Source organism: Corapipo altera, unplaced genomic scaffold, assembly GCF_003945725.1.
Source record: "Corapipo altera isolate COAL_440 unplaced genomic scaffold, ASM394572v1 47, whole genome shotgun sequence".
Lineage (NCBI taxonomy): Eukaryota > Metazoa > Chordata > Aves > Passeriformes > Pipridae > Corapipo > Corapipo altera.
Genome location: NW_020884897.1, coordinates 2,643,951 through 2,659,781, shown reverse-complemented (window position 1 = coordinate 2,659,781; position 15,831 = coordinate 2,643,951). Strand labels below are relative to the sequence as shown.

General features: G+C 36.2%; 1 protein-coding gene across 1 annotated transcript in view; it reads left to right on the top strand.

The window, feature by feature from the left end:
• PARD3 (par-3 family cell polarity regulator) overlaps positions 1-15,831 on the top strand; it is a 432,956-nt gene that overhangs the window by 199,920 nt on the left and 217,205 nt on the right. Inside the window, 2 exon segments of the mRNA XM_027648420.1 lie at positions 12,246-12,337; positions 15,451-15,534. Of these exon segments, the coding sequence (XP_027504221.1) occupies positions 12,246-12,337; positions 15,451-15,534 (176 nt within the window).

The following is a 15,831-nucleotide window of genomic DNA, read 5'->3' as shown; positions in this document are numbered from 1 at the left end:
TTTAAATTTGATTTAATGCTTTTGATTAAAAAATGAATAAAATTGTCATAGACCAGATTGTAACCCTGTAGGCACTTGGAATGAAGCATTTGTAAATGAAGCATTTACTGAGAAGTTTGAAATTGTTTTTCATGTTGCTTTCAACAAAACAAATTGAGCAAAGAACAATGAAAAATGCTATAGTATTTTCTGTTATTAAAATGGTGAATTTGTTTGGTGCCTAAGGTAAAATCTGTGTTGTGGAAAAGACCAAAAAAGAAAATTCTACAGCATAACAGGGAAACTCAATTGAAGCAATTTTACTGGAGTTTCTCGGTGAAGGATGACATGGAAAAAAAAAGTAGAATGGAACTGTACAATTCAGTAAAAGAGAAGTAAAAGATGAAACTGCAAAGTGTTAAAATCTCATCACTCAAAATTACACAGAAGCTGATAGCAGGCTTGGGTGACTTGTGCCTCAAGGCCAGGGTTCTGCATCACTGTCACAGTGCTGGGGCTCCCTTTGGGGTCTTCCTCCTCTGAGACTTGGGGCCAGGCCCTTGCATGGTTTTGTTATTTTAGAGGATTCAGGGCCAAAACTGTAAGAATTAACTTTAAGATGTGCAAGTCAGGGATCCCTTAGCTCAGGTGTGTTTGTCCATCTATATGGTATGTAACACAAAAGACCTTTTGGAACAGATATGTAGGTGTTTTTACTTTTCATCAGTATGAATATAAATGTAAAAGTCAAAAGCTGAAGCTATATGTTAGCAAATCCTAGCAAAGTGGAGATAAATCACTTATGAATTTTTAATGAGAGGTTTAAATGAGAGGAAATCCATGGACTTTTCTTTAGGAAGATGATAAAACAGTATAATATCAGTGGAATTGAGTGCACCCTCAGCAAGTTTGCCAATGACACCAAGCTGTGTGGATGGAAGGGATGCCATCCTGGGCAGGCAGGAGGGGTGGGCACCTGCAAACCTCATGAAGTTCAACAAGACCAAGTGCAAGGTCCAGCACCTGGACTGGGACAATCCCAAGCACAAATACAGGCTGAGTGGAGAATGGATTGAGAGCAGCCCTGAGGAGATGGACTTGGGGGTGTTTTGATTGATGAGAAGCACAACATGACCTGGCAACTGTGTCCTGGGCTACATCAAAAGAAACGTGACCAGCAGTTGAGGGAGGCGATTCTCCCCCTCTGCTCTGCTCTGCTCTCATGAGATTCCACCTGGAGCACTGCATCCAGCTCTGGGGCTCTCATCATAAGAAGGATATGGACCTGCTAGGGTGAGTCCAGATAAGTTCATGAAGATGGTCAGCGGGGTGGAGCACCTTTTCTATGAGGAAAGGCTGAGAGAGTTGGGGTTGTTCAGCCTGGAGAATTGAAGGCTCTGGGGAGACCTTATAGCACTTTCCAGTACTTAAAGGGGGCCTATGGAAACACAGAAACACAGAAGAATATTCTGAGTTGGAAGGGATGCACAAGGGGCATCGAGTCCAACTCTTAAATGAAAGACCTGTACAGGGATTGAACCCATAACCTTGGTGTTTATTAGCACCATGCTCTACAGGAAAGCTGGAGAGGGACTTTTTACAAAGGCATGTAGTATAAGACAAGGGGGAATGGCTTCAGATTGAAAATAGGTAGGTTTAGATTAGATGTTAGGAGGAAATTCTTTACTGTGAGGACAATGAGGCACTGGAACAGGTTGCCCACAGATGATGATGCCCAACCCTGGAAGTGTTCAAGGCCAGGTTGGATGGGGCTCTGAGTAACCTGATCTAGTGAAAGGTGTCCCTGCCCATGACAGGGTGGTTGGAACTAGGTGATTTTTAGGGACCCTTCTAAACCAAACCATGACGTGGTTCTGTAATTATGTTTTATGGTTCTTTGGGTGAAATTAGCATGGTGATTATTGGTAGAACAAAACCAAAACCTTTGAAAGTAGTATTTCCTAAATGAGACATAACTCAAAGAATATGTCCTGAGTTTAAACTCCCACCAATGTACAGACTTTTGCCTTACTGGAAAACAGATATTTTAATTAAATTTTCAAAAAACCAAGTCCACAGTAAGCCTTCTGATGTCATTTCTGAACAGTCTTGAGCCATGCTGAGAAAAATATCCAGAATTGAATTTTGTTATTAAGATGCCCATGTAAGTAAAATGATGTTTTGTGTGACAGAGAACAGAGTGCTATACTTTTAGCTTGCTTCTAAATTGACTCTTACGTTCAATGCTCCAGGGGATTGAACTGTTCTGTACTTGGCTGAAGCTAGTAAAATCCTCGCATGCTGATACAGATCTGCAAATCAAGCAACAAGGGACCATTTCAGATTAAAAAAGAAAAAAGAAATGAATAAGGATAAAAGAGCTATGAGACCTGTTTGAAAATTGCCTAATGACAAATTCAAGTTACTAAATAAGAAATGCTTTTTGTATCTAAAAAAAAAAAAAATCCTCAGAAGGATGAAAATCACGGCCTTTGAAAAGGTGAGGAGAATAATAATATATTCAGGAGTGTTACAGGGAAAATGTGAAGTGATTAATGCAGAATTGTCTCCTTTCCTTTGTCTCGATATCAAGGGAAAAGTATGTGACTCATCTATAATACATCTCTGCAGAAGTCTGTCAGATCTCTAAACCTAGAGGTGGAGGCATGTACATTTGGTTTTCTGCAGGGAAAGTGTGTCCCAATTTCACGTTTCCATTGTCATTTTTTTTGACTTCTAAAAATCACGCAGAATTTAATGACTTTTTTTTCCTCATGTCTATATACAAAATAAACTAACTTGTCAGATTAAAGGGAAAAGTATTTAAAATTCTGTTGCTCTACATTAGTTACAAGCAGGTGAATTCAGTGTGGATCTATTTATAGGAGAACTAATGGATGTGCCTAACTTGACCTACTTTAAACTACTCAACAGAAAAAACAAACAGAGTGTGGTTGTACCAATGCCATGTAATTTACTTTTTTTCTTACCTTAAGAACAAAATAATGTTTTTGCTGTTGTGGCCTTCTACATATATATATATATTTATTGTTTATTTATTTATTTCCTGAATGCCATAGTAGCTCCATGTTAGGAGTATATTGGTGTGGTCTTTGCTTGTTGCGGTTTTTTTGTTCTTTGCTGGTCCTGGAATCCCAGGTTTGTATTACCTGGATTTGTGCAGTAGAAATAACTTGAATTCTAGAAGAAAACTAGACTTCATTTTGTAAAAATCACTCCTGTTGTGAAATAATTCAAGCGAAGCACTGTTTACCAATGCAGGGGCAATTTTCTCTGTATGTGCAGGAATTATGTGAGTTAACAGGAGATTCTATATAGGTGCATATGTATGTATCTGTTCACACAATGAAAGGGAAAATAAATAGTATATGAAAACATCAACCAAAAGTGTGTTAGTTACATGGCAAGTGCTACATTTGTTTTGACTCACAATGTGGAGGTGTCTCTGTAATTGAGGTAATTCCTGCATTATACAAGGCAAATGATAACCAAACCTGGCCTTTGGGCCAAACTTTGCAGGTGAATTTGATTAGACATTCACCTGTAATTGCAGCCTTGTTTCAAGAAAAACTGATAACTATTTCCATTAAAAATACTTCCCATTATTCTGACAACAAAGTAAGACTTTAAATCTGTATTTAATATGAACCCTAGTATTTGTTTTAGACTGGTAGATCTTGGTGGTCTGTATGTTAGCTTGTGAATCATTTGAGAAGAGTATAAAATTTCAGAGAGTTGAACATGGAAATATTCTGCAGATAACCCTCGTTTAAAACAAACAAAGAACACATACTTTTGCCTGTGACACAGGTATGTTTTGGATCCTAAGAAAAAACAGAAAGCAAAATGAAAACTGTAACTAGGGAGTTACAAAAAATGAACCCGCTTTAAGGCAACAATCATTTTGAGGTAATTTGATATAGTCATACATGCATCTATGATAGAGTTATTTCTCTTTGTAATACAGTGGACACATCTACAATTTCTTATTGATCAGATCTTCAGAAAGCTCTTTAGATGCCTTCCTTAATAGTAAAAGTGTGACAATCCATGCTTTATGCATTACAAATACGTAGCACATGAGAGGTTAGTGCTTTATTGTTGCATCTAATCTTTTAGTTGATTTTATCATTATATTGGGTTTTAAACATGCATTTTAGTGGACTCCCCAAAAGGCATCACTGTTAGCACTGGGAAGCATTGTCTGGTCCTGCCAAATCTTTTCTTGCAATTTGTATTATCTCTGGTTGGTTTTGCTTAAAGGTCACTTTGTAAGTGAACTGTCTCACAAATTCATCATATGATGAAATGATTTGAATGTTTTAGTTCTTCAAATACTTTGCATCTAGTAAAATGTTTAAAAAATAGGTTGTGCACTGCAGGTGTTACTACGTGCTAAGTAAAGGAGGAGAGGAAGCTCATCAGTATCTTTGAACAAGAGGTATTTTGTGGCTCAGCATCCTAAGCTGCTGCTGAGATACATTTTAATATTTATGCTTTTCAAATTGTTGAATCCAAGTGTCTTATCTTTGCCTTTGCAAACATGTAGCATTATCCCCACCATATGAATAGAGAAGTGCACTTCTGAGTGATTTTTGCCACTGTTGTATAGCAAGTCAGTGTAGGAATTAAGAAAGGACCCAATGTTGTCTTCATCTTAAGTCTCTCTTCAATAAAATAAATATATCATCAAGGTATTATCAGGTTCAATTTGGCAACCATTTACCCATTTTTCAATGAACAGAAACTTAAGGCACTGATTTATCATCATTATAATATTTTCTAATGTGCTGTTAATGTTACAGTGGTGCATATTATTTGTGGATTTAGAGCTGTTACAAAATGATTGACCATGAAATAGTTTTGTGCTACAGTAACACTTGAGTCTTCTTTAAAATGTCCCTTAAATATGATCTGGTGGGAACAGCTACATATTTTTGCTATCCATTTGATACTTGCCATTTGTAGAGGACCTAGATGTGTGGATTTGTTCCGGTAGCTATCAGTTTGCAGCACACCTCCTCCCTCTGCCTCCCACCTTGGACTGTCAGTGTCCCGAAGAAGTCACTGAAACAATCCACAGTGGGATGACCTCACCCCCGGGGAAAACAAATGTTACAGTTTTCAATCAAACAACAAATACATTCTGTGAAATATGATTACAATATACATTGTGAAATGCTTGAGAATCGGTGTTGCTTTAGACATTACGATGGGGTTTTTCTCTGTCAGATCCCATTTTGTGTTTGCCTTATATAGTTCCTGAGTGTTTGCAATTTTTTGTTAATAATTGTTTTCTCTTTTTCCCCCCTCAATAATCTTTCTCTGCTGGTAGGCATAGACCATTGAGTTGCATTAATTAAGAAGCATGTTCAATCAATAACAAAAAACCTCTTTGAGTTCTAATGCGTTTCATTCTGGTTTTTGGCAAGCTACCACTGTAAGATCATGTCCGAGATTTTCTTTACTGTGAAGAAGCAGAACCATCAGAATGTCCCAGGTTAAATTCACTAGCAGGAAAACCTTTTCTCTAACCTACTAAACTCTTAAAAGGCTCTCATGCTGAAAAGTGCTGTCTGCAGTGCCTACTGTAAAAAGAATGAACTGCAGCATAATCTAGTAAAAAGCTGTTTTAGTGGAAGCTCTGTTATATGGCCAAGCAATATTTGTGTTGTGCTCCTGCCACTAGCCTGGCTAGGGATGTGATAGAGGTATGTGCCACCAAATTGTTACAGAACATATGTGTGTCATTTCAGTAATATATCACAGGTTGTTGAGCCCCTAAAGACTACTGATTTTAGTAAACCTCTACACTGATACATGCTACAGAGTAATTGGGTACTGTAGGACTTGTTCAGACGTTATTAGTATTGCAAGGCTTTTAATACATGTTTAAAGAGGAGTCATTATGAATGAGAAAATGTTAGTCAAAACTGAATGAATTGTTTTATAGATTTGTCAAAGAAAGGTTGTATCAAATTATATTCATTGGCTATCTGGTGTTCTGCTTTTTGGACAATAGGAAATCAAATTCATTTCTCTTTAAATCTGTAAAAACATTTCCTGTTAAGGTGCTTCACAACAGAAATAGTGCTATCACTAAGCCAACCAGGTTTAAGGCTCAGCTTGATCAGTTTAATAAATGGGAAATAAGAGATGATTGCTTGTGATAGCAGGGGATGAATTTGATATTCATCAGAGACCTGGAAAATCCCTTCCATTCTTCACTCCTCTCTGTCTGTGTGATATCTATTCATTGATTTGACTGAGCAAGGCAAATTTCATTTTAGAGTAGTGAGGCATATAAAAACTATATGAATATTGCCATTTCCAATTGCAGGGTGACCGTCTGCAGAAGGATGTGAATAACATAGGGAATATTAAGATGTAAAGAGAATATTAACTTATATATATAAGATTTAGGTTTTTTTGTGCACGTTTTTTTTGTCTAAGTGGATGATGTTTTCATGTAAGGTTTCTTTCTCCCTGGATTACTGATAACAGCAGCACACCTAGAATAAGACTGATGTAGATTCCACAAAGCTCTCACCTAATTATTTGTGCATATATATGTGTTCAAGAGGGAGAAACCCTATTTTTTGTATTCAATAACTTTTGTTTTTTCCCCATGTGATCTTTGTAACTGCTCTTCAGATTTGATTGAAAATTGCCATTCTCTGGAGATTTAGCCGGTTAATCAAAAAGTGAGAACATTAGCACAAAAGCCTGATGCTTGTGTATTTGTGCTAGTTAAGACACAGGAAAATAGGTCCCTTAGGAGCTGTTTCCTATCAAGGCTGATGATACAGAGAGAGAGAGAACCTACTTTATGTTGCAAGGACCAAACAAACATTTATAAAACATGGCTACCAGGAGACTAATAGGGAATATGTCTCTTCTTCCATCATCATTACAGGGAAGTGCAAGAGAATAAAAAGGCAAAGATGAAGAGAAGGGCGTATTTTAATAGCTTAAGCATAGTTTTATTTGTGTCTTGGATGAGGAAAAAATTATTGTCAGGAGCTTGTTGCTACTAATAATCTGTCCTTCTCTACAATAAAATCTAAAGCACCTGTTGGATGTTAGATAAGGTTCATTTCAGTTTGGTATTGAGAGGAACTTACTATGCTATAATTTAAAAAATTAAAATACTAGAAAACAAACAAGCCAGTGTCTGCCACTCCATGGGAAAGTGAATGTCACTGTGATCCTCACGTGCAGAGCGCTGCTCTCCAGGTCTCAGTCCACACAGCCATTACTCAGGGACTAAGCTGACTGAATAACATACTCATATATAGTGTTCATCCAAGATACAGGAATAACATTATCACAGCTTATCAGTATTAGATCAGCATAATAATATCTAAAGTTTAAATCTGTCACATTCTTGAAGGAGGAACTGGTGTTTAATTGCAAAATACCAAGAAAAACATTCCCTCTTTTCCTTTCGTTCAAGTGGCTTCTTGAATACTGCCAGATCAGCAGGTAAACAGCTTTAGTAAGTCCTTTCATCACATTAAAATTTGCAAACAGTGTCGACATCGTATTTCCTTTGGATGAGTGTGATGAAAGCAACAGTTCCTGAGAAAAATTACTTACCAAAGTTATTTTGTAAAGATGATCACTAGAGCAATAATGGCATATCATCGCTTTCCCTAATCATTATGGCTCATCTCACCAGTTTCTGAAGGAGTTGGGAAAATGCACAAAAAACCGTAAAGGAGGCCCAGACAGAGCTCCCTGTCCTGCCCTTGTGCAGATACATTTCAGGGTATCTAAATCTGGTTCCAAAATCAGTTCTTTCATCTTGGAGCACATATACTGCAGACTGACAGCGCTGATTAATGGTTGGACTTGATGATCTTAGAGAACTTTTCTGACCTAAATAATTCTGTAGTTCTACTCAGTGCATATGATACTTGCTGTTTACACTATCAGTGTATTGTTGGTCAGTGGAACAGATCTTGCCATGGAGTGGTTTGAGTAATTTGAAAGCAGTTACTCTGTTTCATACAACCATTGTCACTAAAAGACACCATCACTTTCTGAACAATAATGAAATAAATATTATACCACTCTGAACTGAAAAATACCCCACCCATGCCAAGCACTCTTGCTTCCTTTTTTTTTCAATTATTGGTAGAATGGAGATGTTGCTTTTGAATTTGAGAGATGAGATTAAGTGTTCAGAGTAGATAGATTTATACATAACCCTTACAGACCTTCAGAGCCTATTTCTCATTGTGTCTGGCTGAAGAAGATTGTGATATGCACTTTCTTAGATCAGGCACCTAGAAACAAAGGATGCAAAAATGAAATATGTAAGAATTTAAATATTCAGACTCCCTGGCTGCTATTGAGTTTTCTGCAGATAATGGTCAAAAGACAAGGGAATATGAAGAAGTTCTGGTTTTGGGGAGTTCTCATTAGAAGTGTATTGAACAGCAGAGGGGAGTGGGAAAGTGCTTCTTTGAAGATGAAGTAGTGACTGGTATTAATTGTGGATTAATCTGAGAAAGGAGCTATATTTTGGTAATGAAAGTTAAAATATCCAATGAGACAGGGAAAGCATGGGTTTTGGAAACAGCACAAGGCAGATCTGAGAAGATGTAATTAAAAGGACTATTTGGGATCATTTGTATTGAATAAGGTTCTGTTGTCAGGAGTACTGCTATCATTTCTTAACTTTGAGGATTTTGTAATCCTGGGAGGTGATAGAGAGATTTTCTTCAAAAATACAGAATCAATTGGCAACTTTTCATATGTATTTCATTAACACTGTGCAGGTGAACTGTGAAATGGACCTTTTTATAAGTACTACTACTAGCCATAATAGTCCATTTTGAGCAGTTAATTTTTCCAGTTTTTGAGTCATTAATTTTATTACAGAACTTAGAATAATAACTAATTTATTTTTAGAACAGTGGAGAATTTTTACACTGAACACATCAAGATATGTAGAAGTATATAGGAAGAAGTCCTTTAAATTTTATTCTGTGCTGTAAAGATGAAATTATTTTTTAATTACTCTTACTTCAATTTTGGAAAAAAAATCATTCTGTCTTTAGTAGCTCTACTGTACCTTTTGATATAGTCAGAATCAGTATTTTTATAGAGAGAAAGAAGCCTTATAATTTTGGGTGTTTGCTCAAATCATGTATTTTTGAGAAATACCTGCAATGATATCCACCTGGATTCACAGAAACTTTCTTGCTCTTCTAAATATCCTTTTCCTCATTTGCCTCATCCAGGTGGAATTTGCCTTTCAGAAGAAAAAACTAGTTTCCAAATAAAGAAATAATTGCCTGATGCAAAGATTTTCCCAGCTAGTTAGTTACTTTTCTTAGTAAATCAGAATTTAAAGTCAAATCCCTCTGCAGGTGTCCAATTTTTCTCTCCATTCACTTCAGTGTAAATCAAAATCTGTGCTATTTTGAGAAGAAAAGAGAGTCTGATTACTGTAATATTAAAGATTTTTAAAAGGGTACATCATACATCTGTTGATTATGGCAGTAATGCTTTCATTAGAATTGTGATTCCTCCTCTAAGTACCTATTTATGGGCACATGCATGTTTTTGATACAGATCTGTCTGCTGTCCAGGAAAAGCCAGACAGAGGCATGTAGGAGCTGCTGTTTCTTAATTGCCTGGATAACTGACAGGCAGTGTGGTTCCAAAACTTGCTGTGTTTATAATTCTCGATACAAAAGGCACAAAATGTAGATGTGATGGTGCCAGATAGCATCTGTTTTACATAGCTTTTGATTTGCAGTTTCAAATTTTTTATGTCCTCATATTGAAAGGTAGATAGAGGCAGGAAACAGGTAAGTTGGCTGTTTCCTTTGATCTGGATGCACTCGAGGTCAGGCACAGGGATGCTTCTTCCCTTCATAGGATCATAGAATCAACTGGGTTGGAAAGGACCTCTGAGATCATCAAGTCCAACTCTTGATCCACTACCACCATGGTTACTAGACCATGGCACTAAGTGCCTTGGCAGAATAAACCTCTGGACCACCAGGTGGGACAGAAAGAAAGGAAACAGAGTGTACAAGCAGAGAGGCTTAAGTCTGGGGAGACATAAGGAGGTGATGAGAACAAAAGCAGAGATACTGTCAGGGCTGGGAAGTGGTGGAAAGAAGGGTTTCTGCAAGGATTTAGCTCAAGATTTGCACGGCAGACTGTGTCCCAGGAGGGCACTGAAAGTGGGTCTGTCAAGAGCAAGTCCAAAGGACTGTTGCATAGACTGAGTGGGGCTAGGGGAGTTTTGTTTATAGACTTACTTTAAACTAGGCAAGGGAAAAGCTTGTGGGGCTGAAAGGTGGTAAAGTGTAGAACCCAACTGGTACTAAATGAATGATGGTTACATTGCACATATATAGATGCCTGCTAAAATGGCACAGCATGAAGCCAGTCATTTATTTTTTAGCAGAAGTATATCTGTTAATAGATAGAGTGTTATTTCAGTCTCTTCTTACAGGTACATACACTTCTAGTATGTTTGCTTAAAAAGACCACACATGGAAAATTGCCACAAACATTGTATTAACAAAGTTGTGTTCATCTGTCTTTTGTCATAAGTAAATTTCAAAATTGGGTTTCATCAGCCACTCTGATGAAAAGAGTTCTCTTTAGACTTGCAGATAATAGCTTCAGTGCAATAAAAATAGTTCTGTAGTTTTCTACAATCACCAGTGTCCTAACTTCAAAACAAGAAACTCATGGCAACAGTGATCTGCAAGATGCTGTATGAAACAAGGTGGAATGCTTTTCAGTGTAAAACACCTCCAAATGTTCTGATTTTCCTTTATAAACTTTGCATATGACTTTTTCACATGCAAAAATGAGAATTGTCATGGAAATTTGAATATATATTAATTTTTAAACTTTAGTACATATAGAACATATAGAATATATATGCATAAAGTACATATACAACTTTGACTGGAATCAGTAAATATAGAAAGGTAAACACTAGCTAATGTATCTATGAATTATGTGGATTATCATTTATATTGGTTGTGTTAGCAACTTCTACTATAGGGAAAACTTTTAATTTGGGCTCTTGCTTATATTCATCATGCAGTTCTAGGCAGGTTCAAGATGCTGGTTAACCTTTGAAATATATACTTACCTAGTGCTTAACAGAGAGAGATGACAAGGAAGTGCATTAAAGCCTCTCAAAACACAGGATCATCAATCTTCAAGTACCTTGGCTTCACGCAGTGTGCTGCTATCCAGAGTGCACAAGGCTTATCTACAGTCCATGGAAGCTTCATGCATCCAGCCTCCTACTTCTCAGATTCCCTGTGAAAATGTCAATTGAATATTACCAACTGTCTCTGCCTGCCTTTAATATCTCTTCAATAATTTAATAAGTTGTCTGACTCTGTGTGCTAAACTCATGACCTATCACAAGTTATTTTACTGACCTGATGGCTCTGGTTCTAGAATCTGTGTTTAAAACCTACTGTTCACACTTCATAATATTTTCTGTTTGATTACATAAGTATTTAAAAGTATAAACTTCTGATAATTAACATAGGTATAAGGGTAGGTTTAGATCTTCTAACTGGAAGTCCTTGAATTACCCTGATCTAAATTTGAAAGTACAGCATTTGCAACTTTGACATTAAAGTTGTACATTTGGTGAATAATATATGTACTTTTTGGAAAGTGAAATTAAAAATAAAATCAATTGGTTAGCAGTAGAGCCTCTTTGATGTCAGTCTTTTCTGACATGCTATTAATAAAGGCTGTGATAAAATGTTTAAAGAGGTCTTGGTGCTTTATAGAATTAAAGAAGCTGCATTTTCTTATACTGATTTTAAGTCTTTGTAAAAGAGCCTCAGTGAGCTGCCTTGTGTGTTCAGTCAAGCTCCCAATAACCTGCCTAGGGGAGCCTGGGAGGAGTTTCCCCAAACACTGCTGACCATCAGCTGATTTTGTGCTACCTTTTAAAAAAATGCTGACTGTGATAGCTTCTGTAGCATTGCTTTTATAACTGTAGTAAAATTATGATATAAAACCGACTAAATTACAAATATCAATACAAAAATACATTAAGTGACAAAATTTACAACAGTTTCAGACACCAAAGGAAAGATTTTTGTACTTGTGGAAGCACAACATTTCCGCTGCACATGTGGTAACCCCAATAATCTGAAAATGGTAAAATGTCATTAGTAAAATCAGTTAAGCTATTAAATCCAGATTTAAATGATTTTTTTTTTTTCAATATCTAGGATGAAGATCGAACAGAGGAGGACAACAGCAGAGTTGAGCCTGTTGGACATGCAGACACTGGCTTGGAAAATGCTACGAATTTTTCCCTGGAGTAAGTTACTGGCAGAACATATTGTTTTAACGATGAGTATGAAGATTGAACATAGACTAGCAAAGTACTCAAAATAGTAGGAGTGATACTGCTCTTAAGAAAGTGGGGCAATCTTTTTTAGGTCATGTGTCATTTTGGTTTTAAACAATTGGGTTCATGGACCTTTTAAAACACATTTTAAACAGTTTAAAAAAGCTGTGTTAAAGATGAGCATTGGAAACTTGACATTTATAAGTGCTGATGCTACAGTAGATTTTCTGCCTCAAAGAAGATGCTTATTTGATGGAACTTTGAAAACTTGACAGAAGGAATAGGGTCAGTGCTAGTACAAATAGACCAACAGGCAAGAATTTCAAAGCGGAAAATCTTCATTCCTGTCACTAGTTCACAGTCTACTGGGGAGATGCTTGTGGGGGGTCACATGTTGTATGGTCAAAAGCCTTATACTTTATGAATGGATCAAAACGGATGTTTTGTTAGCTGCTCCTAATTTAGAAACTCAGTTACACTAAATGATATTTTATTTCATCAAAAGATACAACAAGCTTGACCTTTTGCATTTCATTGCAAAGAACTGATCCATACCTTGCTATGGAATTAATGAGCAAATATCCGTTCTGCTCTTAAATCATTTAAGTTGGTTAACTTAAATTTTAAATAAAATAAGTCTTCTATTCCTAATATTTTTGAATTAAGTTATGAATTAGGTGCAGAAGGTTTAAATATTAGATAAAGATCATGGTGACATCTATTAGGCAGTAGGTAGTGAGTTTTACTCAGTTCCATTTACAAAATCTGTTAGTCTGTTAATGTAAATTCCAAATGTTGTTTCCTAAATAGAATTTGCAGAACTTCTGTCAAACTTAATGCTTCATGGTGTTACTTTTAAGTAACTTATTGACTTCTCATCATATGCTACTTCATTTATTTCTTGGTGTTGCTTTTAAGTAACTTATTGACTTCTCATCATATGCTACTTCTTTTATTTCCTGTTTTGATCTCATACTTGTTTGCATGTTTGTTTGAAGCAGTTGGCCCGAACTTCTGAGAAAGTCAGGAATCCAAATTGAAACTATCTCTCTTTGGAAGTGATAATTTCCTTGTGTTTTCTGTTTTACAGAATTTAACATTAGAATTTGGGATGTATTTTTTTGAAAGAAAAAGTATAAGAAAAATGAGTGGAAAGACCTTAAATGGGCATTTTGAAAAGATGGAAAATGAGTGTTCAAGCAGTAGAACAAGTTAAATCATGTGGTATGGATGTGAAAACTGAGGTTTTTGGGGTTGGGTTTGGTTGTTTTTTTTTCTTTTTTCCTTTTTTTTTTTTTTTTTTTAATTTAAGCTGTGTTTCCACTTAGGCAATTCCAGGAATCACACAGATTTTTCACTTGATGTCTTCCTCAACCCTTAATTTTCTGACTAAGCTAAGGGCAAAGTCAGAAAAAAGCTGATCATAGCAAACCACAGACCTACCAATGGCAAAAGATGTCTTTTAGAGTTCCCTTTGGAGGTCGAAGACGTTGCTTGATTCATGTGAGCTGCTTTGCACCTGTCAATGAAAACTTAGCCTTAATGTACAGTGAGAAGGAAATGAAGTCAGCCTATACAGAAACTGTGACAGGAAACATTACCAAATGCTGTACTGCTGTCAGTCTTAAAACACTGGTCCATGTCTGAAGACTAACAGGTTTTTGACTGAAGTCTCTCAGCTCTCCTGTTGTTGCATTACTTCCTTGAGCTAACAGTGACAGACCTTCCATTTGCATTGTATAAAAACCAAGGTAAAATTCAGACATCAGTTGAGGCATACAACAAATGTAAAGACTACCTTAAAAATATATTTAAAAAAAATAATGTGGAAGAAATGTAAACCAAACTGTAACACAGGATTTTTGTTGAATTCCCAACCGTACGTGGTCTGGTTATTCTCAAACTCCAGATTAAGAGCTGTAAGCTTTCCTGATGGGCCCCCATATGATCAAGAGCTTATTGAAGGAAGTAGAAAATCTTTTACTGCCATCACAGGGCATTGGTCTTGCTCTTTGCTCCATTTTGAGATTAAATTTGATTTGTACGCTTATGAGGAACAAGCTGTGTGTGCATATATAAAAATATAAATATATATATATATATATATATAGCCAGGAAATATAGAAAAAGTATGTAACACTAGAGAGAGGCATAAGCCACAAATTTAGATTGTGGCTTCCGTTCAGGTCTATCACTTCCAGTTTTACTGAGAGGTTCAGTATTCATGTATTATTTTCTCATTTGTGTATTTATAGCTCTTTATGGTTCATGAGCTATATTCCACCTTTCCAGATGTGGGCATGTTTCAAACACATTAATAGATTTGGTCTCAATCTATTTCTACAATTTCTTTCTGAACCTGTATTTTCCTCTTCCGCTTTTTCCCCTCACTACAGCAAAAAAGTATAATTTGAAACTAGATGCATGGTTGCTTCAGGGGACATCTGGTTGGTTTTGAATGTTATAGTTAAATCTTACTTTGGAAGCTTTACCCAGTAAGGAAACACAGCAGTCTTCTAATAAAGAAAAGGAATTACAATAAAACAAATTAATGTGTTGTAAGACTGCAATAATTTAGCCAATTAGAAATGTAATAATTCTCATTTGATTATTTCTTAGTTATGTGAAAGCTAATGTTAAGATTTAGCATTGGCTCTAAGGTGAAAAAGTAAAACGTGCTAGTGCTATGATCAGCTTTTAGGCTTCTGAGGAAAAATTGTGTCTGGCATTTGGGGTATTTCTGCTCAATGGTCCCAACAGTTAAATTTAAATTTAACTTTAGAATAAGAAAGAAATAAAGAAATCTGCATGCAATGATGATGATGAGACCTATTTTAATATAGCAAACTAAGTTTACAAAAAAATTCTTTGGCTTGTGTTGGTTCTATTAATTGAACTATTTTTGATGATTGATCTCCTTTCATGCCATCAGATTAATCTTCAGGTATGTAGCATTCAACAGTGCTTTCATCGCCATGACTTGATTTCTGCAATGGTTTTGTTTTTCTGTGTATGTTTGTGTGGGGTTTTTCGGTTCCTTCACGGTACATGTTCATATTCCCTCATTCGTCATTGTCTCACAGTGATATGGTAAAGCTCGTAGAAGTCTCCAATGACGGCGGGCCTTTGGGAATCCATGTAGTGCCTTTCAGTGCCCGAGGCGGAAGGTAACGTATCGTGTAGGATTTTAATTGAGTTGTAACTTGCTGTGTTTTATCTTGGTTGTGTTAATTTTTGTATTGTGTGCCTTTGCCTTCAGTAGAGTATTGTCTGTTTTTCAAAAGGCAGTCTCATTGATTAAGACAGGAAGAAATGCAAGTTTACTGACTCTGTGCTTATAATGGACTCTATATTTCAAAGGCCCTGCTTAAAAGGAGTTAGAACTGTGTCGTTTTAATAGAGATTCTATTGTAATCTCAGAGGAAGTTTAAGGATAAAGACATTTCCTTTTGGACTCTTAAAAA